This window comes from Pipistrellus hanaki, assembly GCF_964339955.1.
Source record: "Pipistrellus hanaki genome assembly, chromosome: 3".
Lineage (NCBI taxonomy): Eukaryota > Metazoa > Chordata > Mammalia > Chiroptera > Vespertilionidae > Pipistrellus > Pipistrellus hanaki.
The window spans coordinates 169,085,112-169,112,143 of NC_140505.1; the positions used below are offsets into that span (position 1 = coordinate 169,085,112).

At 38.7% G+C, this 27,032-nt stretch overlaps 1 protein-coding gene and 1 long non-coding RNA gene across 4 annotated transcripts in view; one reads left to right on the plus strand and one right to left on the minus strand.

Annotated features, from left to right (window-relative positions):
* The window catches only part of LOC311620763 (alpha-2-macroglobulin-like), a 117,714-nt gene that overhangs the window by 18,217 nt on the left and 72,465 nt on the right, over window positions 1-27,032 (plus strand). Inside the window, exons 14-31 of one of the 3 annotated variants that reach the window (XM_084880411.1) lie at window positions 3,043-3,185; window positions 3,712-3,861; window positions 8,255-8,416; window positions 8,750-8,849; window positions 12,969-13,119; window positions 13,795-14,023; window positions 14,882-15,008; window positions 15,378-15,499; window positions 16,007-16,058; window positions 17,183-17,266; window positions 18,350-18,526; window positions 18,816-18,903; window positions 20,849-21,005; window positions 21,434-21,508; window positions 21,925-22,105; window positions 24,349-24,572; window positions 26,327-26,545; window positions 26,718-26,845. The exons of the other annotated variants lie outside the window; for them this stretch is intronic. Of the exons in view, the coding sequence (XP_084736537.1) occupies window positions 3,043-3,185; window positions 3,712-3,861; window positions 8,255-8,416; window positions 8,750-8,849; window positions 12,969-13,119; window positions 13,795-14,023; window positions 14,882-15,008; window positions 15,378-15,499; window positions 16,007-16,058; window positions 17,183-17,266; window positions 18,350-18,526; window positions 18,816-18,903; window positions 20,849-21,005; window positions 21,434-21,508; window positions 21,925-22,105; window positions 24,349-24,572; window positions 26,327-26,545; window positions 26,718-26,845 (2,569 nt within the window). The remainder of the gene's footprint in view (window positions 1-3,042; window positions 3,186-3,711; window positions 3,862-8,254; window positions 8,417-8,749; window positions 8,850-12,968; window positions 13,120-13,794; window positions 14,024-14,881; window positions 15,009-15,377; window positions 15,500-16,006; window positions 16,059-17,182; window positions 17,267-18,349; window positions 18,527-18,815; window positions 18,904-20,848; window positions 21,006-21,433; window positions 21,509-21,924; window positions 22,106-24,348; window positions 24,573-26,326; window positions 26,546-26,717; window positions 26,846-27,032) is intronic. 3 annotated transcript variants of the gene reach the window in all.
* LOC311620766 overlaps window positions 3,812-27,032 on the minus strand; it is a 107,078-nt gene continuing 83,857 nt past the window's right edge. Inside the window, exon 3 of the long non-coding RNA XR_014794742.1 lies at window positions 3,812-3,923. This is a non-coding gene — a long non-coding RNA (uncharacterized lncRNA). The remainder of the gene's footprint in view (window positions 3,924-27,032) is intronic.

The following is a 27,032-nucleotide window of genomic DNA, read 5'->3' on the forward strand; positions in this document are numbered from 1 at the left end:
CGTACCTCAGTTGCAGTCTCCCTTTCAGCCCAGGCTCTGGTTGGGATACGTGCAGGAAGCAACCCATCGATGTGTTTCTCTCCCATCGATGTTTCTCTCTGTCTTTCCCTCTCTCTAAAAACCAATGGAAAAATACCCTCGGGTAAGGATTAAAAAAATAAAATGAGGGGTGGGGGGAAACAAAAGAAAAGAAAGATCCTCTTTACTTATAACTCTTGGGCATTTTTTCATTCAACAACAGTCAACAGAGAAATGTGCTTACCTGCTATGTGTAGGGCACTCTGCTAAGGTACACTTTTTTTTTTTTCACATTCGTCTTTTCTGTCTGAGATTAAAATAAAAACTTTTTAAAAATCGAAGTTGCCTTCTGTTTCTAACCCTAACAACAAATGTACATTCATCATCTTTAATCTCAGTATTGCAAAGAAGAGAGGTAAGTATCATGGGGGAGGGTATTTTTTGTGCAGTTTCTGAGCTAGCCTCTTTTTTTTTTTTTTTTAAATATATTTTATTGATTTTGTACAGAGAGGAAGGGAGAGAGATAGAGAGCTAGAAACATCGATGAGAGAGAGTCATCGATCAGTTGCCTCTTGCACACCCCCTACTGGGAATATGCCCACAACCAAGGTACATGCCCTTGACCGGAATCGAACCTAGGTCCTTTCAGTCCCCAAGCCGATGCTCTATTGAGCCAAACCGGTTTCAGCTGAGCTAGCCTCTTTATGAGGATGCATATTGTGCTGTGGGAGTGAAATTGAGTACTTCACATATGAACTTGAGTGCACTTCACAAATAAGCTAGGAGAAAGGAAACCAGTATTATTTTTATTCTGATTAAATCTATATCAAGGTTTAAATCACTGAAAAGAGAAACAATGAACATTCTTTTTTTTAACATATTTTATTGATTTTTTTTATATATAGAGAGAGAGGAAGAAAGAGGGAGAATTAGAAACATCAGTGAGAAAGAAACATCCATCAGCTGCCTCCTGCACACACCCTACTGGGGATGTGCCCGCAACCAAGGTACATGCCCTTGACCAGAATCGAGCCTGGGACCCTTCAGACCGCAGGCTGATGCTCTATCCACTGAGCCAAACCTGTTAGGACCCCATGAACATTCTTGTAATTAATCTAAACAACGGCAAGTATTCCACCAAACTCCACACAACCCCAGTGCTAAACTTATACTTAAGATTTGTTCCAAATCTATGACTTTTCTTTACTTTTATGGTTCCTTTCCCTACCAGGCTGTTTGTAATATCAAAACAATAGTCAAGAAGATTTAATTTTAAAATAAGCTACTAATCAGCACTTTCAATAATTGTTTGAAATAAACATTAAAGAATGCTGCAGTTTTGAATATCATTTTCTGCAATATTTATGTAGAGAGCGATACAGTGATCTGGACCCTATTGCTTGTATATCCATCTATCCACCCTTCAATCCATCTTGTTGCTTGTTTTTCTACTTTCTTTAATAATGCAGCATGTAACACACTTATAGAAACAGGTGTGTCTGAAAACACTACATATCTAATTTTCTCTGATATTTTAATTTGTGCATAACTCATAAAAGAAATAATCTCTGATTAGTAATATAAAGAAGACTCCATTAATTACTTACACATCACAAAAAATATATATTGAAAGTAACTGAGGCAATGATTGAAAGGAATTTCACTAGATAAGAAATTAAACCACAATTATTTATAATAAAGCCATTTTAATCACACATCATCATTACAGTATTAATTGCCAATTTGTTCCCCACAAAAGAGTTACTAAAAACTCTTCACTGTGTTAGATTAAAAAAACAACTTGTTTCACAATTTGTCTAGCTCAACCCTTTGAAGTACTTAAGTTTAGCTTACTAATATAATTCTTTTTTATATACTATTCTGCATCGTGTTTTAATATCAGGATACAAATGATTAATTTCAGAACTATTTCAAAATCTGTTTGAAATTCAGAATTCAGGTTTTTCATAACAAAGCCTTCACAATTTTCATTACTAATCGGTCACTTTCCGCCCAGAGCTTTCTTTCTCTGCCAAAACATTACTGAGAGTTTATTTTCCTTCCAAAGCTTCCTCTGCCAGAACATTACTAAGAGGTTACTTTCCCTCCAAAACTTCCCCTGCCAAAAAAAAAAAAAAAAAAAAAAAAAAAAAAAGTGTACCATAACTTCTCTTTCCATTTTATTTCCATTTTATTATATTTCCAATCTATTCTTTCCATGTATGGTTAGCTTAACACAACAAATACAAGGGTTGACATTTCTCTCATTTTAGAAGGGAGCTTACTCTTTTTTAGAATTATAAGTTGAAACTTGACCTCTCCCACGATACAAATACACGAATGCCATGGTATTGCCTTTCTGGTCCCCAAGAAGTTGGGAAAGGGGAAATTGGTGAGTTGTTAAATAGGTATAGAGTTTCAGATTTGCAAGATGAAAAAAGACCTGGAGATCTGTTTCATTGCAATGTGAGTATACTTAGCACCACTAAAGCATTCTTAAAAAAAATGGTTAAAATGGTACATGTTGTTTGTTGTCTTCTCATCACAACAACAATAACAAAAAGGCATATATTTGAAAAAAAAATAAATTTTATGATTTTATCTTACAAGTTACAGCTCTATCTTTAAATGGAAAAATCATCTCTTGTCTGAAACCTAAAAGAAATGGCTGCTTTTCGTCACAAAATATATGTCTTATTCTTAATTTTTAAATGAGTCCATCAGGCTTTAATTAAATACATGTATATATCAGCAGAATACTTTTTTAGCTCTTCAGATTTAAGTTCATTTAGGCATAAATAAGGTATAAAATCAGGAAGAGATAAGGGTGAATGTTAGGAGCTGGAACTTATTCTACAATGGAAGTTGTGAAGGGAGACATTAGCCTATTAATGTTTATCCCTTCACTAGAATGGCCTAAGGAGATTAAGCCACTGAATGCATAGGCACGGTTCTCAGTTGGATACGGCCTAGTAACAGCATGCTGACCTATGACCATTTTGTCTCATTCTCTCTGTGCCCCAGTGAAAGGCAGTTTTTCCTTAGCCCTCCCTGTGAAGTCAGACATTGCTCCCACTGCACGAATGTTCATCTTTACCATTTTCCCAAATGGAGAAGTTATTGGAGATTCACAGAGTTTTGAGATTGAAAACTGTCTGGCCAACAAGGTGAGTGTCTTTAGCAAGAAATCGCAACACATATAAATGGTATCATATTTTACCTCAGAGAGGGGGGCAAAAAATGAATCCAGAAAAGTAAAATGAGTTGCCCAAAGTTTCCAGGCAGCCAGCACAACAATTTCCCATTTCCACAAAATTGCTTGCACATAAAACATAATTTAGCTTTGTATCCTTGGCGCCCAATTCCAAGGATCCAGTTGGGTGAGGTAAGTAAGATGCTGTGACTCCAAAGCTTCAAAACCTTGAAGAACAAATAGAAACACTTGATTATGAATCAGAGGCAATAATGTGCCTTTAACATTCAAGCAAAGCATCTGTCCCTGATGACCCTCCGTTGTGTCCTTAAAGCAACACAGCCTTTCAACAGCAAAGGCGAGATGAGAAAAGAGGCTCCTTCCTGACTGATGCTCCGAGCACGGTCATTAAAGCTGAATGTCAGGGTGACCCAGGGATGAGGTCTCCGCAGGAAGACACAAACAGAAGTGCGGGATGACTGCTCCTTCATGTCCCGCAGGTGGATTTAAGCTTCAGCCCAGAACTGAGTCTTCCAGCCTCGCCCGCCCACCTGCGAGTCACAGCTTCTCCTGGGTCACTCTGTGCCCTCCGTGCAGTGGACCAAAGCGTGCACCTCCTGAGGCCTGAGGCAGAGCTCTCCCCGTCCTCGGTGAGTCTTCTCAGCCTCAGGGGTTAGAAATGGCTGCGTGAGGCGCTCAGAGCAAGAAGGCCCTGTTGAGAATAAAATACAAGAATATAATGAAGATATTTGCCATTTGTCTAGTATTTTATAGTTTCTCAAGCTCTCTCACACATTTTCTCACTTACTCTTTCCAGCATCCCAGAGAGTAAGTAACAGCCCTATTTTATGATGTAAAAACTAAGGTTTGTAGTCTTTGTTGGTGTAGTTCAGTGGGTAGAGCATTGGCCCACAGACTGAGGGATCCGGGTTCAACTCCTGTCTAGGGCACATGCCCAAGTTGCAGACTCATTCCCCAGTAGGAGGCCTGCAGGAAGCTGCCAATCCATGATTCTCTCATTGATGCTTCTATTTCTCTCTCCCTTCCTCTTCCTCCCTGAAATCAATAAAAATATGTACTTTTAAAAAAGAGTTTTATTAAAAACATGCACTTAGTTTGTAATAGTTGAGAGACTTGTACCATCTTACCCGGAAGTGACATAGCTGAGACATCATTCTAAAACTGCCTACAAACTGCAGTCTCCCTCTTGACATAACTCCATGCTTAGAAGGAATCAAACGTGAACTTGTTAACTCATGCTTTACAATAATCTTACTGTAAGCTAATTTTTTTTAAGATGTAATATTTATATAGGTCATGCTAAAAAAAAAAAAAAAAGAAGAAAAGAAATTAATAAGTTGTTTAAGTAAAATCATTGTGGGCCAAAAAGAACGCAAATTAAATCATTTTGGTGAGTGGAGTAACTAATTTTATAAAATTAATACAAGCATGTCAAGAAACTTTTGATGGATCTAACAATGTATGCCTCTAGAGTACCTTGAGGTCTGTAAAAGTGGGTAATAAATAATTCACAAATTATTTTCAATTTAAAAAAAAAAAAGATCATGACCTATCACACCTTTGTCAGGAATGATGATTCACAGACTAAAATTTTAAGTCTCTCCTATTTTCTGGAATCATATCATTCACGGTGGTAATATTTGGAGTGTCGTGCTGATTTATTGCGGTTATCGTCAGCAGCAGCAGCACTCGGTGTACTGAGTCTGTGGTAGGAGCTAGGGAAATACCAGTCAACATGTCACCATCCTTATCCTTACAGAGCAGTGACTTGAGAGAGACTATAATAATAAAAGGTTTACATGGCTCAGAAAAATAAAAGATGAAATACTGGTTAATAATTGGCATTAGGAGGAAATATTTTCAAACGTAGGGTTGTCATTTTCTTAAAATATATTTTATTGATTTTTTTTTTTTTTACAGAGAGGAAAGGAGAGGGATAGAGAGCTAGAAACATCGATGAGAAAGAATCATCCACCAGTTGCCTCTTGCACACCCCCTCTGGAGATGTGCCCGCATCCAAGGTACATGGCCCTTGTCCAGAATCGAACCTGGGACCTTTCAGTCCACAGACTGATGCTGTATCCACTGAGCCAAACCAGTCTTGGCCAAACATAGGGTTTTTTAAGAGAAGCCTATCAGCCAAAAGGGAAAATTCAGAGACTACTTTTCTAACGTATATATATTGATACATTACTCACATTACTCATATTTTGAATTTTTCAGTATAAGTCAATTAAATGATATGTTATTGGATTTATCATTGTCAAAAAGTTATCACTGGCAAATTTTATAGCTTTCATTGCCTCAGGCATCAATATTTAAAAGGAAGTCTAACTTGCTGTTTGGAAAGTATTATGAAGTATCAATGTTGGAAGATAAATCAGTAATATTGCAGTTTCTTTGGGGTTTTATTCTAGTTTCTACTTCTCAAACTTCAATTGTGTGCATTAAATTTTAAAACTGTGAGATAGCTATGTCAAGGACCACGATCCTGTTTTTAATTAACATTCTTGCCGAAACCAGTTTGGCTCAGTGGATAGAGCATCGGCCTGCGGACTGAAAGGTCCCAGGTTCGATTCAGGTTAAGGGCATGTACCTTGGTTGCGGGCACATCCCCAGTAGGGGGTGTGCAAGAGGCAGCTAATCGATGATTCTCTCTCATCGATGTTTCTAACTCTCTATCCCTCTCTCTTCCTCTCTGTAAAAAATCAATAAAATATATATATTTTTTTAAATTAACATTCTTCAGACTTCTCCATAGGACTGCCTGAATGTCCTCATAACTTGACAGGTGATTTCCTTCAAACTAGTGACTCAAAAGAGAGAAGCTAAAGCTGCAATATCTTTTATGACCTAGCCCTCATTCCCATAATTTCCACAAAACCTTATTAGTTATAATGTCAGCCCTACTCATTATGGGAGGAACCACACAAAAGCATGAATATCAGAAGGCAGAGATTATGGGTCAGGGGACAATTTGGGAGGCTCTCTTCACAGTCTACCCTCAGACTCCCTGTGATTCATGAACTTCCCGCATGTAAAATACTCACTTTTCTCCCTAAAATTCTCATTCCAAAATAGCAACAGCTTAAGGACTGCACCACATCATTTAACTTGGTTCTAGGTGCATATGATACTCCTTATAGTTCCTCAAGAACAGTTTCTGTAGTTATAACGACCTTTAACTTAAAGTGTACAAAGTTATTTACCCCCCACACCCAACATACAATGGTGAAAAGTGACATATGGACACTCCTGAAGTATGTTTGGTTTTTTTCTCTTCCTACTTTTTAAATTAAATGTATTGGGGTAACATTAGCTAATAACATTATATAAATTTCAGGTGTACACCTTTATATTATGGCATCTGTATACTTTATTTTGTGCTCACTACCCAAAGTCTAGTCTCCTTTTGTCACCTTGTGATTGACCCCTTTACCCTCTTCCTCCTCCTCTCATCCTCCCTCCCTCTGGTAACCATGATTCTGTTATCTATATCTATGAGTCTTGGATTTTTCTGTTCGTTTGTATGTTTGTTTTGTTTGCTCATTTGTTACTATTTGTTTTATATCTAAGACTAGAGGCCTGGTGCACAAAATTCGTGTACAGGTAGGGTCCCTAGACCTGGTCAGCAATCAAGGCCAATCTGTAGGGTGACTGGTGGGGCAATCAGGGGGCCCCCACGGGCACCAACCTTGACTGGCCTACGGCCTGGGGGCTGGGAGCAGCTCCTGCATTGAGTGTCTGCCCCCTACTGGTCAGTGCACATCATAGTGACTGGTTGTTTCACTGGTCCTTCCACCATTCGGTCAATTTGCATAGTAGGGTTTTATTATATAGGATATGAGTGAAATCATACAGTTCTTGTTCTTTTTCACCAGATTTATTTCATTTCGTGTAACATTCTCAAGCTCTATCCATGTTGTCACAAATAACAACATTACATGTTTTTTATGGCTGAGTAGAATTCCGTGGTATATATGTACCACATCTTCTTTCAAAGAACACTGTCATCAATCATCTGTCAAAGGGCAAAGGGCACCTGTTTCTTAAAATGGGGAGTTGGGAAGATGCACACAGGAGTTATTGGTCCATAGCAGTTCTGAGATCCAGCCAAGCAAATGTTGGAAGTTATTTGGTATGACTCAGTCTTACTCTAGAGCACATATGTCAAACACAAGGCCCGCGGGCCAAATCCAGCCTGCCAGGCCTTGCAATGTGGCCCGCACAGTGCTGTCATCACTGCACTCCGCTGTCAGTTTATGACATTGTCAGTTTATGACTGTTCAGTAAACCATTCGGCCCGCGATTTAGGCTGGATTTTAGATTTTGGCCCCTTCTCTGATTGAGTTCGACACCCCTACTCTAGAGTCTAGACCAAGAATACAGGCCTCTTAGTTTCATCCTGTAGGTTCTGGGTTCTCTTTTTTTGTCATCCTTCTTGTTCCTAAAAGTGATCCTCCTGTGTTTACAATTGTGTAGACAGTGTTCTAGTTGAGTATAGGTGATGTGTAGTTATTGATGTACCTGTGTGGTTCTATCCAAGAACAAAGCTCAATAGAAATAGAAGTTTATAGAGGGCAATAATTCTTACCTAAGTTTCTCAGAGCATTGACTATTCATCCAACACAGAAGCAAGTTAGATCTCCTTCCCATATTTGATCGGTCTAGTTTTATTTCTAAACTTTACAGGGAAGTTTTTATTAATCCTCGATAATTTAAGATTCTATTATTCCATGGAACTATTTTCCCAAGTAGATTTTCCATTTTTAGAACAAAAAACACTGTTAAGGAGGTGGAAGAAGGTATAGATGGGGATAAATGGTTATGGAGAAAATAAAGTAAAATTCTTAAAAAAAAACAAAAAACTGTTCAAAACACACAAAATTTTTAACCTCTCTAAGGTACTAACAGCATGAAGATATTTAGGAAAGGGGTAATTATCATACTTTTCTCAGTTTACTGTATATTTCAAAACAAGAGCAAGTAAGAGTTCTGTCTTTAATTTCTCCACTGTTACAGGTATATAATCTGCTACCTGTAAAGGACCTCACTCATTTCCCTGAAAATTTGGACCGGGAAGAGGAAGAACAAGCAAACTGTCATACTCCTCATACTAGTGCAAGAGGCTTCTATTTCCCCCCAGAAATGTATGATGAAGAAGATATGTATGACTTCTTAAAGGTAAATTCCTTACTACTTACTAAGGTAATAGCTTATGAAAGTTTGAATGTTAGTAAAACTATATATATATATATATATATATATATATATATATATATATATTTAAAAATTGTTTAACTTGACATTTCATTGAGATATTCTTAGTTATATTTAGTTATTTGAAAAAGATGCTCAATTATACAATTCTAAAAAATCATAAAGTACTGTAATTTCACCATTCTATATTTCTTGAGTGTGTATATGTCTACGGAATTAATATAACATTAAGATCATTGGAATTAATAAGTTAATTCTAAGGAAAAAGTATTTCATGCAGTCTAATCATTTTTACAGGGTATGGGATTAAAGGTGCTCACCAACTCAAAAATCCAAAAACAGAGGTCATGTCCAATGACTCACCCACTTGTACTAGCTCACCCTGGACCATATGGAGGTAAAAAAGTTTCTTTTAATTTCATGTCACATCCAGCAATATTACTTTGTAAAAAATGGAAAAGGTAGAATGAGATACATAATGTAGTCTTATTTCATGTATACACAGAGAAACAAAGATTCTGATAAGATGCTTCTTGCTGAGATCATTTAGCTGGTAAATGTCATGGCCTGAAATGACTGGAATTGTTTGTTAGATGAGTCAGATGCTTTATGGTGCAGAATCACATGAAATTCAAGATTCTAACAAAATTTATAATGGAAAAAGAGAGTAATTCTAATTGTAGAATCAGAAAATACATTCACAGATATGCTGTATGTGAAAGTCTAGAAAGGAAGAGAAAGGCCTTGGTGGTGAAAAAAACAACAGTCTAAACACTGCAGAAATATCTCATAATCCAGGGCCAGAAAACACCAGAATAAAACAGCAAGTAAAGCAGCCCTTTTCTAGGACCTTCAATTTCCCCATAAAATGTCTGTCCAATCCCCAGGCCACTTGCAGCCTATTTCATCCAACCCTTTTTCATCTCTCTCTCTCTCAAGGTATTCTGGCTAGTCCTTTCTCCAAAAGATCCCTTGAGGCCTATCTATTAATAAAGATTAACATCTTTTGAGTTTGGGATTATAAATCTGAGGTTCTATGTGTGAAGTGGACCTGTAACGCCTTTTCTCTAAGCCTCTACGCCTCAAATCCTTCATTATATAAATTGAAGTAATGGGACTAAAGGCACTCTAGGGCATTTCAAAATCCCAATAAAATAAATATTATGTACCAAAACAAATTAAGAACATTGACTGTCTAAAATTTGTTTTCTGTGTTCTTTGACATTGAGCCTATCATGTTGAATCATGTGATATTAATATCTATCTATAAACCAGTTCTATCATAAAGAAAACAATGCTGTCAGCTCACTCTTAAAGGACCATATTTTTCTTTAAAAATAGCACCAATTCCAAACAGTTTCTTAGCAATGGGAAATATTTTGTCAGGTAACTAAGATGCTTTATAAATGAGGGAAATTAAGGAAAAAGAAAATAAACATGAAAATTACAAGAAAGAAGTTTGAGCTTAAACCATAAAAATTTGAGGGAGAAGGAAATTTTCTGGAAGTTGATAAGAAAAGAACTTCAGCCAAAACCGGTTTGGCTCAGTGGATAGAGTGTTGGCCTATGGACTGAAAGGTCCCAGGTTCGATTCTGGTCAAGGGCATGTACCTTAGTTGCGGGCACATCCCCGGTGGGGGGTGTGCAGGAGGCAGCTGATCGATGTTTCTCTCTCATTGATGTTTCTAGCTCTCTCTCTCTCTCTCCCTCTCTGTAAAAAAAAAATAAAAAAATAAATCAATAAAACATATTAAAAAAAAAACTTCAGGCATATGATATAACAAAAAAAAATAATTTCTAACCCTAACCAGTTTGGTTCAGTGGATAGAGCACCTGGATTGAAGGTTCCAGGTTCCATTCTTAGTCAAGGCCCATACCCTCGGTTTCAGGTTTGATCCCCAGCCCTAATCAGGGCATGTGCGGGGAAGCAACCAATCAGTGTTTCTCTCTATCTTTTCTCTTCCTTCTACTCTCTCTAAAAATCAAAGGAGTGCAGGGGTCTTCAAACTACGGCCCGCGGGCCACATGCGGCCCGCAGAGGAGTCTGATCCGGCCCGCCAGGTTTTTTGGGCAGTGAGCGCAGCCGAGGTGTTACAGTAGGAATTAGTAGTTCATATAGTCCGGCCCTCCAGCTCTCTGAGGGACCGTGATCTGGCCCCCACTTTAAAAAGTTTGAGGACCCCTGGTAAAGTATCAGACAGTTGAATTATAGCAGGAAGGCTGGGGAATGTTGGGGAGCGGAGAAGGACTTGTATGCATATATATAAGCACAACCAATGGACACAAGACACTGGGGGGTGGGGGTGAGATGAGGGTATGCAAGGGGGGGCAGATGAGTAGAGGATGCTGGGGGAAAGTCAATGGGGGTGGGGGGAAAGAGATATATGTACTACTATGTGTAATACTTTAAACAATAAAAAAATAAAAAGCCAAAAAAGAGAGAAGATTAAAATCAATGGAAAAAATACCCTCAGGTGAGAATTAACAAAACAAAACAAATGAACAAAAACTTCTAAAATGTGATGAATACACAAAAGAGAGAAACATCGATCAGCTGTTTCTTGCAACACCACCCTCCCAACTGTGCCCACAACCACACATGCCCACAACCAAGGTACATGCCCTTGACCGGAATCGAACCCTGGACCTTTCAGTCCGCAGGCCGATGCTCTATCCACTGAGCCAAACCGGTTTTGGCATTTCTAATTCTCTTTCCCTCTCTCTTCCTCTCTGTAAAAAAATCAATAAAATATATATTTTTAAATAAGTAAATATTTTGAAGAACATAAATCCATTTATTCCCATGACTGTTTGGGATGTCACCAATCAACTTCAGTGTTTGATGTCAGGGAACAGTAAATATGGAGAAAATAATTTTAACACTGTATCTAGGGCCTCAGAGAGAGAGAGTGAGGCAGAAGGTTAATCCAATCAGGGTAGTAAAATCGTGTTGGACAATGATAGAAATGACTAGTGCCTGAAATTGTAAGAAGTAAGTTATAAATATGGAAGTTATTATTCATGTGTTCAGTAAATTTTGATTGAATACTTACTAACCTACTTTGTGGATATGTAACAAATATTGAGAAGAGAAATCTTCAATTGTACAAAAGTTACATTTTAATGGGCATAAAGGGAGTGTAAACAAAATAAGCAAGTAAATTACATAGTTTATTAAAAGGTGATAAATTCTAAGGGGACATTTAAATAGAGAATAGGGTGACCAATGAATGCCTTACCAAGAGAGTAAAATTTTAGCAAAGACTTAAAGAAAGAGAGCCAATTAAATGCTTATTTAGAAGAGTATTGCATTCATAAAAAGCAACTCCAGTAAAACACCTATGGAGTGGTTATTATGTTTCAAGAGAGAGGTGAAAGATAGATAGATTAGATAATAGATGATGATAGATAGATGATAGATAGGTAGATAGATGATAGATAGATGATAGATAGATAGATAGATAGATAGATAGATAGATAGATGATAGAATAAAGATAGATGATAGATAGATTTCCTTAATTCTTACAGCAATCTTTTAAGGTAAGGATGTATTTTTATCACCATTTTCTCCTTTTTTTGCTTTTCTGGCTTTATTGAGATATCAATAACATATAACACTGCGTAGGTTTAAGGTGTACAATGTGCTGATTTGATATGTTTTTGTGAAACGATTACCACTGATGCACTAGCTAACACTCCATCGCCTCACATTTTACCATTTCTTTTTTGTGGTTATCATCATTTTTGAAATGGAAAAACTGAACCCAGAAAAGTTAAGTAGCTCAGCCAATAAGTAAATGGGGGAATGGGAATCAAATCAGGTACTTTGACTGCATACTTGGGTTTTAACTATTACACTATTTTGCCGCTCAAAGGCTCTAAGGTGAGAACTTACCTACCCGATCCTGTTTGTAATATTCTCTTTGTCTCGATCATAGAGCTATTCCAAATGGAAATACCTCTCTTTTGGCATCTTGAATTCTTCATTTCTTATTTCCATAAAATAAATAAAATAAAGTGTAATAATATAGCCTTGATATCAAGAGAGCAATAAATTTACAAGCTGCAATATAGTACACAGATATTCTTACCGATATTCTTAAATTCTATTCATTCCGGTGGTGATTCAAACAATTTCCAATATAGCCACCACTCATATGATCTAAAGAGAGTTTTGCCTTTTCTGCTCGGCTTTTCTATGCAGGAGACAGAACTCTCAGACCTTGAAAACCTGCCATTTCCCCCTACAGTCCATAAAATCATCTGCAACTGATCTTGCACTTCCAGCCTCCATTCACATACATGGACTTTCTACCTGTAAAAAAAAAAAAAAAAAACATTCCTCTCTGCTCAAAGACGGTGGACTCAACAAGTTATCTCCAAAGTTCCACAGCTCTCAGGAGACAATCGGAGCAGGGAAATGGGAAACTTGCTCTCCTAAGCCTTACACATGCACCATGAAATAAACGAATGCTTTTTCCTTAACTGGATTATTATTTTCTCTTGTTTTATTAGGTCTTGCAGCTCCAGGGATTCCGTATATTCCTGTTGGTGCAGTTGCTGCAATGCCTGGAAATATCAATAGTATGCCGGTTCCAGAGCCAGTCTCCGAAACGGTGCGGAGTTATTTCCCCGAGACCTGGATCTGGGAGCTGGCAGTGGTGGAGTAAGGAACCTCTCTCTCCTCTTTGTGCTCTGGGTGAGGCAGTGTGATTCCCTCCGGCATTTTCATCTTGAAGATAACCTTTCTGAAAAGTTCTAAATAATTGTAGTAACTTCTTACCCTTTCATGCAAGACCTAAGAAAAACGCTTTTATTGTATGGGCTTCCTTGTATAATTGTCTCTCAGCACAGCTAGTCTAAAATAATTCTTCCGAAGTCTTCCAGAAAATAGACATGGAAGCTAAAAATATTCAACTTCTATACTGCCTCATGCCATCCAAGGAGTCTTGCATATACAAGATTGGACATAAAGAAGTCAGGCTACATCAGTGTGATGGTTTTATGTGTTGAATCATGAATCTTAAATATGCTTTATGGGGTTGGACAATAGTGAGGATGGCTTACGGACCAAACTGAATCATACTCACATATTTCTGTTTAAAATACATGCGTGTGTGCTGTGACCATGGACAAATAAGGGAAAGAGATGTCATTTAGTCCCTTTCATTTTCCCACCTCAATCCCCAGGACATAATCCAGTGTCCACTTGTGCACGCGCACATGAACCCTTTAATGGATTTCATTCCTGACAGTCCCTTCACACGTATCGATTCTCACTTGGGAAAAAAGACATTTTGCCTGCTTACTCTCTGTTCTTCCTATTTCCATCCTTCCCCAGCTCCTCAGGCGTGGCTGATGTAGGAGTAACAGTCCCTGACACCATCACTGAGTGGAAGGCAGGGGCCTTCTGCCTGTCCAACGACACTGGACTTGGTTTCTCTCTTCCCACCATTCTCCGAGCCTTCCAGCCCTTCTTTGTGGAACTCACGATGCCTTACTCTGTGGTCCGTGGAGAGGCCTTCACACTCAAGGCCACTGTCCTCAACTACCTTTCCAGTTGCATCCGGGTAAGAAAAAATGAGGGTGAATTGAAAGGGTAGATAGAACTTTGGTCATTCAGCTCCTGATTTGTTCCCAAGACTATGGATAATTCTTGGAATTATGTGCTAGCACTGCAAATAAATAGTGCTAAGCAAGATGGGACATGATTGGAAAGATAACAATGATATATGAGCTACAAGTACTAAAACCTCAGATCTCCAATCCATATATCTTTATTATTATTATTATTATTATTATTATTATTATTATTATTTCCTGAATCTTGCCAAATCCTGACACAAGATAGGCTCTTTGGTGGGAAAATTCTTGGCACTGACACAAAATTTAATTTTCTTAATTTTGTTGATGTTGTTCTTCAAGCCTTTATCTCTAAACTCCCACAATACGTGCTTTTAACTTTTCTTGTAGTGCTTATTTCTTTGTAAATTATGTCATAGTTTTGTGTAGAGATTATCTCCTTTATAATACAATATCGTCTAGGTCGGGATCCTCTCCTTCAAAATTTGCTATGTCTTATATAGAATAGAGATGTAATATATGTTAGAGGAAGTAGAGAGAGGGAGGAGGGAAGAAAATCTACACAGGAATTAAGAACCAGCAGGTAGGATCCAGCAGGTACTGCTCCCAGAGGCAATATCTACATATGTCAGGTATATTATCTAAATGCCAGCTCCTCCTAACAAATATTCAGTCTTGATTTGTGTCGCTGCCATTTTCATGCTTCTCAAAGCACATGTGAATGTCATAGTCTTTTTCCAATTGCCAGTTGAGCGCAGCACCTCACATGTGGCCCCAATTCCATGACTCAATGTCTCTCCATATTCTGATAATATTTATCTCTATGCCCCACTTGTGGGTGGTAGGTCAGTGTGCAACTGCAAGCCTCTACAGACTTCCTGGCAGCCCAAAATGAAAAGGGGAAAGAATCCTACTGCATCTGTGTGAATGAGCGCAAAACCTTGTCTTGGGCAATAACTCCTAAAACTCTGGGTGAGTGACATTCCCCCGTCCCCCAAATGTTTGCCCATCAACAATGGATCTCTGAATACTGCTTACATCATATTCTTTTCTTTTTTATTTTCCTTTTTTTTTCTTTTTTTTCTTTTCTATCCACAATGGTACCCTACTGCTATTTCCACAATACCTGGGCCGCACTATCACTATACTTGGGCATTGGTTTCTCAGTGTACATTAGCCTTGGGTTTTTTGTTTTGTTTTGTTTTGTTTTGTTTTTACCTTTCTTTCCTCTTGCAGTCTTTTGAGATGATTGCAGGCTATGGGAGTCCTTTTCAGCAATTAGGGATGGCTTGGACTACTGTCAAGATGGATACTCATTTTTTCCTACATTCTTTGTTTTAGGGAATGTGAACTTCTCGGTGAGTGCCCAGGCAGTGAGGAGCCTAGAGCTCTGTGGAAATAAGGTTGCTGAGGTCCCTGAGATTGGGAGGAAAGACACAGTCATCAAAACCCTATTGGTGGAAGTAAGTTAGTCTGTATTACTTAGACATATTTTTCTGAGCCCCTAACAATAAAAAACAAACAAACAAACAAACAAAAAACAGTATGGAGATTCTTGAGATAACAAAGGATAATTAATATCATACAGAATTCTTCTTACAAGACTAATGGAATTTCCTATCCTTAAAGCATATAATATAAGAAACTTTGCTGTGTAAATTTGCTGGTTTATTGCATATAGCTTTTTTAAAGCATCATTAGGAGCCTTTTCATTTTCTGATCTCTACCTCTCCTATAAGATTCACATATTTCTCTTACCTATTACATTTGACTCTCTGCCCTTAGTATCTCTCCTTTTCTCCTCAGTCAATATCCCTTGTTGTTCAATGTTTTACACTAATTTGATAACAAGTAAGATGTTAAACATCATTTAGTGAAAACACCACCCTTCAAAGTAATCAATCTATGGTTGTCCTTAAGTCACCTCGATGCTTATCCCTCTCTTCCATATTTTTTCCTTTTCACCCAAGCCTGAAGGTATTGAGCAAGAAAAGACTCTCAATTCTATGGCCTGTACTTCAGGTAAGAAGAGTCCATCTTCATAGTCATTGTCAGAACAATGCCTCACGAGGGTATATTTTGCAAGTTTCAATACATTTTCTTACCTATTATCTCCTATAACTTTCAGAATGCTCCATTCAATTTTGCATAATACCAAGTATTTTTTATACATATTTTACAAATAGGAACTCTGAGCGCAAGAGATCAGGTTAATGTGGCTTGTGGGTACAGACAAGACTACTACCAGGGCTTGCTTGGTTCACTTTCAGCCTTTGTATCCCTAGGCAGTGGCTGCTCGTTAATGAGGCAGGATGTAAAAGTGTAGAGTGCCACAGAACTAGATAGAAAGAAAGCAGAGTCATGACAAGTCTGAATCACAGTTAATACTCTCTAAAATAGTTAATAATGAAGCAATATGGCACTTTCTGCTCATCTTACTAAAAACTTATTTTCCATAGGAAAAAAAAGAATTTCACTTTGCATCAGGATTTTACCACAGCATTCAAAAACAGTTGTGGTTTGTAAATTATCCTGGCATATTAGAACTAGATCTATTATCATAGTATATAAAACACTGTTCTTGAAATTTAAGAAGGACCAATTTAAGGCATAACATTAAAGACCAACACAATCAGAGAATTATACAATTAATTCAGGAAACTCTAGATCCTCGTCAGCTCCTAGCCTTCCTTAAGAGAGCTACTGTGCACACAGCAACACAAAAGGTGGTAAAAACGAGAGGGAAAGGGACTCAGGAAGTTGTATAGTGCCAAGAAAAGCTGGAGTTTTAAAGGTAATCTCATCATAAGTCAAGATTCTTATTCCTTGGACACAGGGTTCCTCAAGGAGACATAATAATGCTATTGCTAAGTGATAACAATAATAATAACAGTTCACATGCATTGAGATTTAAGATGTTACCAAGGCTGTTCTAATTCACGTGTTTTATATGTATTATTTCACTGAGTCATCACATGAGCAAGTTAAACTAAGAAGAAGTTCAGTAATTTGCTCAAGATCCATAGCTAGTAAGTGGCAGGGCCAGTATCACGCAGGCAGTATGGCTCTAAAACACCACTGCTAACCACTAGATTATACAACTATAACAGATGCCATTCTTTCATATAGATGGTTTGTTTTCAAAGGTACTGAAATATCTGAGACATTATCCCTGAAGCTCCCAGCAAATGTGGTCAAAGAATCTGCCAGAGCCTCTTTCTCAGTTTTGGGTGAGTTACCGTGCATCTAGAGAACTTGTGACAAAAGAGCTGCCACCACACATTTTATCTAATATATACTAGAGGCCCAGTGCACGAAATTCATGCACAGGTGGGAGCAGAGTGTTCCTCAGCCCAGCCTGCACCCTCTCCAATCTGGGACCCCTCAAGGGATATCTGACCACCCGTTTAGACCCAATCAGGCCTAAATGGGTGGTCGGACATCCCTCTCACAATCCAGGACTGCTGGCTTTCAACTGCTCTCCTGCCTGCCTTCAGGACTGCCTTTAACTGCTTCAGCCTGCCAGCCTGATCACCCCCTAAACTAGGGGTGTCGAACTCAATCAGAGTAGGGGCCAAAATCTAAAATCCAGCCTAAATCGCGGGCCGAATGGTTTACTGAACAGTCATAAACTGACAATGTCATAAACTGACAGCGGAGTGCAGTGATGACAGCGCGGTGCGGGCCACATTGCAAGGCCTGGCGGGCTGGATTTGGCCCGCGGGCCTTGTGTTTGACACATGTGCCCTAAACACTCCTCTGACAGCCTGATTGATGCCTAACTACTCCCCTGCCAGCCTGATTGCCCCTAAATGCCCTCCCCTGCAGGCCTGGTCACCCATAACTGCCCTCCCTTGGGTCCCCCCCAACTGCCCTTCCCTGAAGGCTCAGTCGCCCCCAACTTCCCTCCTCTGCCAGCCTGGTCACCCCTCACTGCCCTCTCCTGCAGGCTTGATTGCCCTCAACTGCCTTCCCTTGAAGGCCTGGTCCCTCCCAACTGTCCTCCCCTGCTGGCCATCTTGTGGTGGCCATCTTATGTCCACATAGGGGAAGCCATCTCTGACCACATGGGGGAAGCCATCTTGTGTGTTGGAGTGACCATCAATTTACATATACTCTTTTATTAGATAAGATTTGTGTTCTAAATATCAACTTATTCATAGTATCTATTTATATAAACTTTTTCTAAATATAAATGTTCCTTTGTCCAAATGATAAAATATCTGACTTTCAATATGAAAATCATTTATCTTTAATAATGTTGGCTACATATGAACTTAAATAACTCTGACATTTAATTTCACATTTCCCAGGTGACATACTAGGTTCTGCTATGCAAAATACACAGAATCTCCTCCGGATGCCCTATGGCTGTGGAGAACAAAACATGATCCTTTTTGCTCCTAACATCTATGTCTTGAACTATCTGAATGAAACCCAGCAGTTGACTTCAGAGATCGAGTCTAAGGCCATTGCCTATATCATCAGTGGTAAGTGAGACAAAGAAAAGTTTACTGTGTTACTCTACTAGTAATGAGTGTTTTCCCCACTATTCTGATATTATATCAAGTTAATATGGTGATTTTTATAAAAATTAAAGGTTTCCCATCATCTGATACAATGTTGCATTTTGACATATGGATGATAGCCATAAAACTATGACAGATCCTATACATGAGGCCATCAAACGTCAGGGGAGTCTGGATACCATAAGCCTGCACCTAGAGATATACTGCCTTTCTATAATACTTCTTCAGTTAGTTGAATCTTTTATTCCAGGTTACCAGAGGCAGCTGAACTACAAACATCAAGATGGTTCCTATAGCACCTTTGGGGATCAGTATAGCAAGAACGAGGGCAACACTTGGTAAGAAAATAAAATCTTTCTGAGTTTCAGCTATGAGGTCAAAGCATGTTCATACAGGGTTGGACAAAAAGTAGTTCATATGGAAAATAAAACAATAATCTATATAATAAATAGCCAGAGTCATAACAACCATTACAACCTAAGGTTCGACCAGACTGACTGCCTAGGGGGCTGCAGATCAGGCTCAAAGAGAGGCCTGCAGAGAGAGAAGCGGGGTCTAATCCATAGCCTCTCTGGTAGCCGTTAATCAGAACTTGCCTCTCTTTCTCTCCCAGCCTGGCCAACAGCCATGGCTCCATTTCTCTCCAGGCATCCACCAGAGCTACTGATCAGCCCTTCCTTTCTGACCAGGCCCCATTGATAGGTCCAGAGACACTGACTGGCATAGAAACTGACCAATCAGAACCAAATCTGGGTCAACTGTGAGAAGCCAATGTCTAGGAGGTGGAGCTTTTGATGCAGACTGGGATAGAAACTGACCAATCAGAACCAAATCTGGGTCAACTGTGAGGAGCAAATGACTGCCTAGGAGGCGGAGCTTTTGATGCTGACTGGCATAGAAACTAACTAATCAGAACCAAATTGACTGGCAGGGAAGGGCAGTTAGGGATGATCAGGCAGGCAGAGGCAGTTGGGGCTCAATAAGACCAGCAGGGCAGGGCAGTTAGGGGCAATCAGGCAGGCAGGCAGAAACAGTTAGGGGCAATCAGTCAGGCAGTTAGGGGCATTCAGGCAGGCAAACAGAGAGGTTAGGGGCAATCAGGCAGGCAGGCAGGTGAGTGGTTAGGAGCCAGTGGTCCCAGATTGTGAGAGGGGTGTCCGACTGTGTCAGTTGGACATCTCCTGAGGGGTCTCCAATAGCAGTGGTGCAGGCTTGGCTTAGGGAACCACCCCTTCATGCACAAATTTCATGCACCAGGCCTCTAGTTAATAAATAATAGCAGCATAAACTGTGTTTTGCATATTCACTACTATAAACCTCATTTTGCCCCACTCTGTCTTATTTGTCTATTTAATTCTTACAATAATGCTGTGAGGTGGAAGCTATTAGCTTCATTTCATAGAGGAAATGATGTTCATTGGGAATGAATAAATGACTCTAGTATAAACAACTTATAAATGGCAAAACTGAGAACATTTGAAGTTGATTATTTGTATATCAACACACCAAGCCTCTCTTTCTCATGTTGCTAAGAAAACTTCTTATTTGCCCCCATAAATTATTGAACAGTGCTGAGGTGCTAGAAATAGGCTAGAAAAATGGCAACCATTACTCACAGTGAATACTTTCCACATTCTACTAGATGATCCTCTGTATCTACCTATCTATCATTTATCTATTTATCCATCCATCTATTTTTCTATTTACCCATCTATTCATTTATCCACCTACCCATCAATTCACCTATGCATCTGTCCATCTATCATCCATTCATCTAATCACCTATCTATCTATCTGAATTAAATATGACCGTACAAGAAAACAAGAGGAAGACAATGCCCTGAAAAGTAGTGGAGAGGCAGGATGATGTAGAGAAAAAATATTTATTAAAACAGAACAGTAAAAGAAGACAGCCCAATAGAATATTGGTTGCAAAAGACAAAGTAATAAATCAATGGGAATAAATAAATACAGAAAGTCCAGAATGTGAGAGCAAATATCTTAACCACCCCAAGAAAACTGGGAGAAACCTAAATCTCTAAAGTAATGCTTTTGGAAGCAAGAATCCTTGGTAATACATCTAACAACATGCCACAGCAAAACAAAGAAAAATAGAAAAAAGCTAACAGGTTAACAGAAAAGGTTCTCAGACTCTCAGTAATAGCTCTTTGATTCTCATGGGGCTGAATTGGGGAGAGTGGGAGTCTATGTGTGCAAACCAGAGCATTAAGGTGCTGTATAAAAATAAATGGTCTTAGAACCCTGCTCTTCCTTACCCTTCAGGCTCACAGCCTTTGTACTGCAGACCTTTGCCCAGGCTAAAAGATACATCTTCATTGATGAAGCACATATTACCAAGGCCCTGGTCTGGCTCTCCAAGAGGCAGAAGGAGAATGGATGTTTCACAAATTCTGGGTCACTGCTCAACAATGCCATTAAGGTGAAGTACTGTGAGTACTTACGCTGAACCTCATGATACATCAATATTAACATTGTTCCAAGAGTGATAGGAGAAAGAAGGCACGGGAAAATTGCAAAGAAGAAGTCCTAGGTAGTGTGAAAGGGCATTAAGGAAGGAGTTATAAACTTGAAAATTACACAGAAGAAAGAAATGGCACTTTGCATGAGGGTGTTACTTTGCTTGATAGAGAAGTTACTGAAGACAATTTGCATTAAAGACCAGAAAATATATTAAAATTTAGAAGTACAATTAATCAAAATTCTCTCTCCTCTCTCTCTCTCTCTCTCTCTCTCTCTCTCTCTCTCTCTCTCTCTCTCTCTCTCTCTCTCTCTCTCTTCTCTCTCTCTCTCTCTCTCTCTCTCTCTCTCTCTCTCTCCCTCCTCTCTCCTCTCTCTTCTCATTTACAGGGAGGAGTAGAAGACGAAGTGACCCTCTCTGTCTACATCACTATTGCTCTTCTGGAGAGTGGTCTTCCAGTCACTGTTAAGACTCACCTTGGTCCCACTTCCTACTATGCAAACTACAGTCCTGATGTCTGGAATACCACCATACTAAAAGCCAAGTCCAGCTTCCATTTTGCTCAATGATGAGGCATTTCTCAGCTAGATGAGCTCTTTGGTCAACTCCATTAAAGCGAATTTATACTTGCCCAATAATGCCCTCAGACTACGTACCAAAACTAATCCTAAAAAAACAAATGTTCTCTGGCCTTATTTTTTGAGGCCAAAATATAAAATTAAGAAATTTAAAATGTTTCTCAGCTTGAATATAGTGGATATTGGCTGTCTACTTGGCTGGGCTGAGAACCATGAATGACATCAAGCAATATCCAATTCAGAACTTGTTCTATCCTCTACTTTCTCCCTAGTTTGACACCAGCATCTGTTTGTCTTCACAGAACTCTGTTGTTCAAATGGCCTTACCCTGCCTGGAGTCTGCCTGGAATACAGCAAAGGAGGGGCGCCGTGGAAGCCACAGCTACACCAAGGCGCTGTTGGCCTATGCTTTTGCCCTGGCGGGAAACCAAAACAGAAGGAGAGAAATACTGAACTCGCTGGATGAGGAAGCTATGAAAGAAGGTGAGCAAGTGGTTAAAAAAAAAAAAATTCCCTTCCACTTACACAAATTCTATAAGGAGGAATGTATTCCTGCTGAAAGAAGCAAGCTTTGTCTATAATTCTTTAGCCAAGTGGTGAGATCAAAACAACCTTTTATAAAAACATATTCTCTGGGATTGCATATGTTATACCATACATAATGCTGCAGGTAAATTATGGAATTTTATTCCTGCCTGCTGAAAGCAATATATTAAACAAATATATATTTTTATAGGATAAGTGCCTACATACTTGGATGAGAAATGGTACAACAAAAAAGCCATACTAAAGAAATTGCAATAACATTTTCAAAGTGTTTTATCTTTGCCAGATTATTACAAAAGCCCTCTGAGCTCAATAGGTAGGTTTTATTTTTTTCAATTACAGTTTATATTCAATATTATTTTATATTAGTTTAGGTGTACTGCATAGTAGTTAAAGAATCATATACATACCAAAACCGGTTTGGCTCAATGGATAGAGCGTTGGCCTGCAGACTGTAAGGTCCCAGGTTTGATTCTGGTCAAGGGCGTGTACCTTGGTTGCGGGCACATCCCCAGTAGGGGGTGTGCAAGAGGCAGCTGATGGATGATTCTCTCTCATCGATGTTTCTAACTCTCTATCCCTCTCTCTTCCTCTCTCTTCCTCTCTGTAAAAAATCAATAAAATATATTTTTTTAAAAGAATCATATACAAAGTGGTCCCCTTGATATTTCAAGTATTCATCTGGTACCGTACATAGCTATTGCAATATTGATTATATTCCTTATGCTGTACTGTACTTCCCCAGGACAATTTTGTGATTAATAATTTGTAGTTCTTAATCCCTTTATTTTTTTCAGCATCTCCACCCCACCCAACTTCCCTCTCATCTGACAAACATCAGTCAGTCCTCTGTATCTATGAGTCTGTTTTAATTTTGTTTGTTCATTTACTTTGTTCTTTAGATTCCACATATAAGTAAAATCATACAATATTTGTATTTCTCTGACTATTTCACTTAGCATAATACTGTCTAGGTCCATCCATGCTGCCACAAGTGGTAAAATTGCATTCTTTTTTGTGGCTGAGTAATATTCCATTATGTACACATGTATATCACAGCTTTCTTATCATCTTGTTTATTGATGGGCATTTGGGTTGCTTTCACATCTTGACTACTGTAAAGAACACTACAATGAACATAGGAGTACATAAATTGCTTTGAATTAGAGTTTTGGGTTTCTTTGGGTACATACTCTCCATACTGTTTTTTAAAGTAGCTGCATCAGCAGAAACTAGTTTGGCTCAATGGATCGAGCATCGGCTTCAATTCCAGTCAAGCGCATGTACCTTGGTTGCGGGCATATCCCCAGTAGAGGGTGTGCAAGAGGCAGCTGATCGATGACTCTCTCGTTGATGTTTCTAACTCTGTATCTCTCTCCCTTCCTCTCTGTACAAAATCAACAAAATATATTTTTTTAAATAAAAAAATAAAGTAGCTGCATCAATCTTCTCTCCCATTAAAAATGCATGAATATTCCCTTTTCTCCACATCCTTGCCAACATTTCTTTACTGATTTATTGATGACAGCCATTCTAACAGGTAGTTTTAATTTGCATTTCTCTGATGCTTAGTGATGTTGAGCATCTTTCCATATGTTTATTGGCCATCTGTATGTTCTCTTTGAAGGAGTGTAATAGGTAGGCTTTATATCCAATTCATATTCCAATTCCCAGGAAATACACAAATAGCAAGAAAACTCTCTCTCTGAATCATTTCTCTTCCAATTAAAAACAAACAAACAAACAAAAAAAACACTTAGCCCTAATCAGTTTGGCTCAGTGGATAAAGCGTCAGCCTGTGGACTCAAGTGTCGCAGGTTCGATTCCGATCAAGGGCAGTACCTTGGTTGTGGACATATTCCCAGTAGGGAGTGTGCAGGAGGCAGCTGATCGATGTTTCTAACTCTCTATCCATTTCCCTTCCTCTCTGTAAAAAAATCAACAAAATATATTTTATTTAAATAAAAAAACATTTAAAAGATTAACAAGTGCGCACTATGCTTCTTCCTCCGACAACATTCTCAATCTTAGGCCCAAAGGACTAAACTTAAGTTCAGCATGGAAATGACAGAGAGGTCCTTACTTCATCTCTATATTATTTTCAACTCCGTATGATATGAATATATATTCACTTATTATCTGCCAATAGTTATAATTCTCTCCTTTTTATCACCCTTAAGACAACACCGTCCACTGGGAACGACCTCAAAAAACCAAGGCACCAGAATGGCATTTTTACAAACCCCAGGCTCCCTCTGCTGAGGTGGAGATGACATCCTACGTGCTCCTTGCTTACCTCACGGCCCAGCCTGCCCCAAGCTCAGAGGACATGACTTCTGCATCACACATTGTGAAGTGGATCATAAAGCAACAGAATTCCTATGGGGGCTTCTCCTCCACCCAGGTTTGTGGTTCCCAAATAGTCTCCCCCTCCAGGTTCACTTGACAGTTGGCCAATTTGAAAACAGAACAGTTACAAAGAAAAGAGAAGGTGAATCATTAAATCTTGGAAGAATTATTTAGAGATATTTAAAAACAGTGTGGAAATAAGGAAAAGGACCCAAGTCATTCCCCCAAACAATTTTCACTAAGCCCTGCATTATCCCATCCATTTGGCTACTTAACCATAAGCACCATTCCTCTCTAAAGCTACATGATATCATTACCGCACATCGGTTGATAGCCACACTCTAGAATAGGATTTCTGAATAACAAAACTGTTGATATTTTGTTCCAGATAATTATTATTGTGGGGGGCTGTCCTGGCCATTGAAAGATGTTTAACAGCCTCCTGGTTTCTCCTCACTAGATGCCAATAGCATTCTACTCACAGTTAAGACAAGGCAAAATCAACCCTGGTTGAAAGCAGTGTTAATCTCTAAGATGAATCAGAACATTGTGTGATTAAAAGGAAAGTGACCACATAGAGCTCATTTTGATCTTCATAGAATGAATGAGAAGTCCTATTTAACCACTCCAAGGAACTCAGACTCTCTACTCCTTTTTAACTTTTCTGAGACTTGTCTTCTTATACCCATCCCCCTTAAAATTGATGGTTTTTAAGCTAAAGCTCCTAAATTATTTTTTTCAAACCACATTTTTGGAAATGTTTTATGTAGTGCAAAAATGATTGTGTTAACCATCCAGATAATCTGGATTTCCCCTCTTACACATTTTTCAACATTTTGGATGTACATAATGAAACTTTTATTTTTTTAGGGATATCTATAATAAAAGCATAATATGCGAATTAGACCAGATGTCCTTCCAGACATCCTTCCTTCCAGACAAAGATGCAGAAGTTTGGGGCCGAGGCAGAGGCAGCAGAGATGGCAGAAGCCTTAGGTCACAATGTGGCAGCGGGCAGGAGGCCAGGGCCAAGGCCCTTGCAAGAATTTTGTGCATTGGTCCTCTAGTTATATATATAAAACTATATATATATATATATATATATATATATATATATATATATATATATATATATATATATATATATATATATATATAACTCATAGGCACAGTCAACCAGATAGTAAAGGCCTGGGGTGGGGAGCAGGGGCAGGGGCAGGTGCAAACTAGAAGGTGTCAATGGGGGGGAAAGGGGACATATGTAATACTTTCAACAGTAAAGATTAAAAAATAAAAATAAAATTCAATAAGTGACTTGTGGGGGGGAGACTATATGAAGGGGAAAAGAAACTTAGGAAAGTGCAACTGGTCTTATAACACACTTGTTATTCTCAGCAAATTTATGTCATTCTATCTAAATTACTGTCTAGTAAATGACAGTCACTTTTTTGTCTTAACTTTTTAACTTTAAACCTATTCTTTGAAAGATATAAAAAAAGAGAGGTATTGATGAGAAAGAGCAGGGCACAACTTCTGGGCACAGAAATAGTCCCTTAGGACAATACCAACACAAATGAATTTAAATTGTGAATCTAATTTGCATTAATAGTCTTTTATTTCATTTGGAGAAACTGTAGCATGACTTTGATTATGCCTTAAAGGCAGAGAAAAAGAAAAAGCAATTGGCAGGTATATGCTCTAGGGGAGGAAAGCCATCACCCCTTGCGGTAGTTAACACAGACTTTGAGGAAAATCCCAGCCATCAAAAACTTACTCTTTGGGTGTGTTTCCTCTCCTCCTCTCTTCCAGGACACAGTGGTAGCTCTCCATGCCCTGTCTAAATATGGAGCAGCCACTTTCACCAGGACTCAGAAAACTGCACAAGTGACCATTCGTGACTCACAAGGCTTTTCCTCAAAATTCCAAGTGGATAGCAACAACCTCCTGTTACTGCAGCAGGTCTCATTGCCAGAGGTGCCTGGGGAATACACCATAACAGTGACTGGGCAAAGATGTGTGTATCTCCAGGTGAGACTCTAGAATTATATTGGGAAAAGTCAACTTGAAACGCTCCTACTAAAAAGGAAGCTCTGCTCTTTGCTTCCTGGACAAGGAAAGGGCAAATCTGGAGGAGTTAAATGATGAAAACGTGAGGCTTCCCAGAAAAAGAAAAACTGACGTTGTCTTTGGTGTTCCACAGACATCCATGAAATATAATGTCCTTCCTGAAAAAGAGGAATCCCCATTTGCTTTGGAGGTACAAACTCTGCCCCAAACTTGTGACGGACCCAAAGCCCACACCAGCTTCCAGATCTCAGTGGATGTCAGGTAAGATCTTCTGACTGAGTCATCTAATCCTGAGTCTAAAAGCTACTTGGAACAATCAATAATCAATATATTCAAAAGCTATGCTAGTAGATAAATGAAATTTAAAATTAATATATATACACACTAATGAAGTTAGTTTTCTATCATTATGAAATTATCTTTTTCTCTAATAAATGTTTTGTCTTAA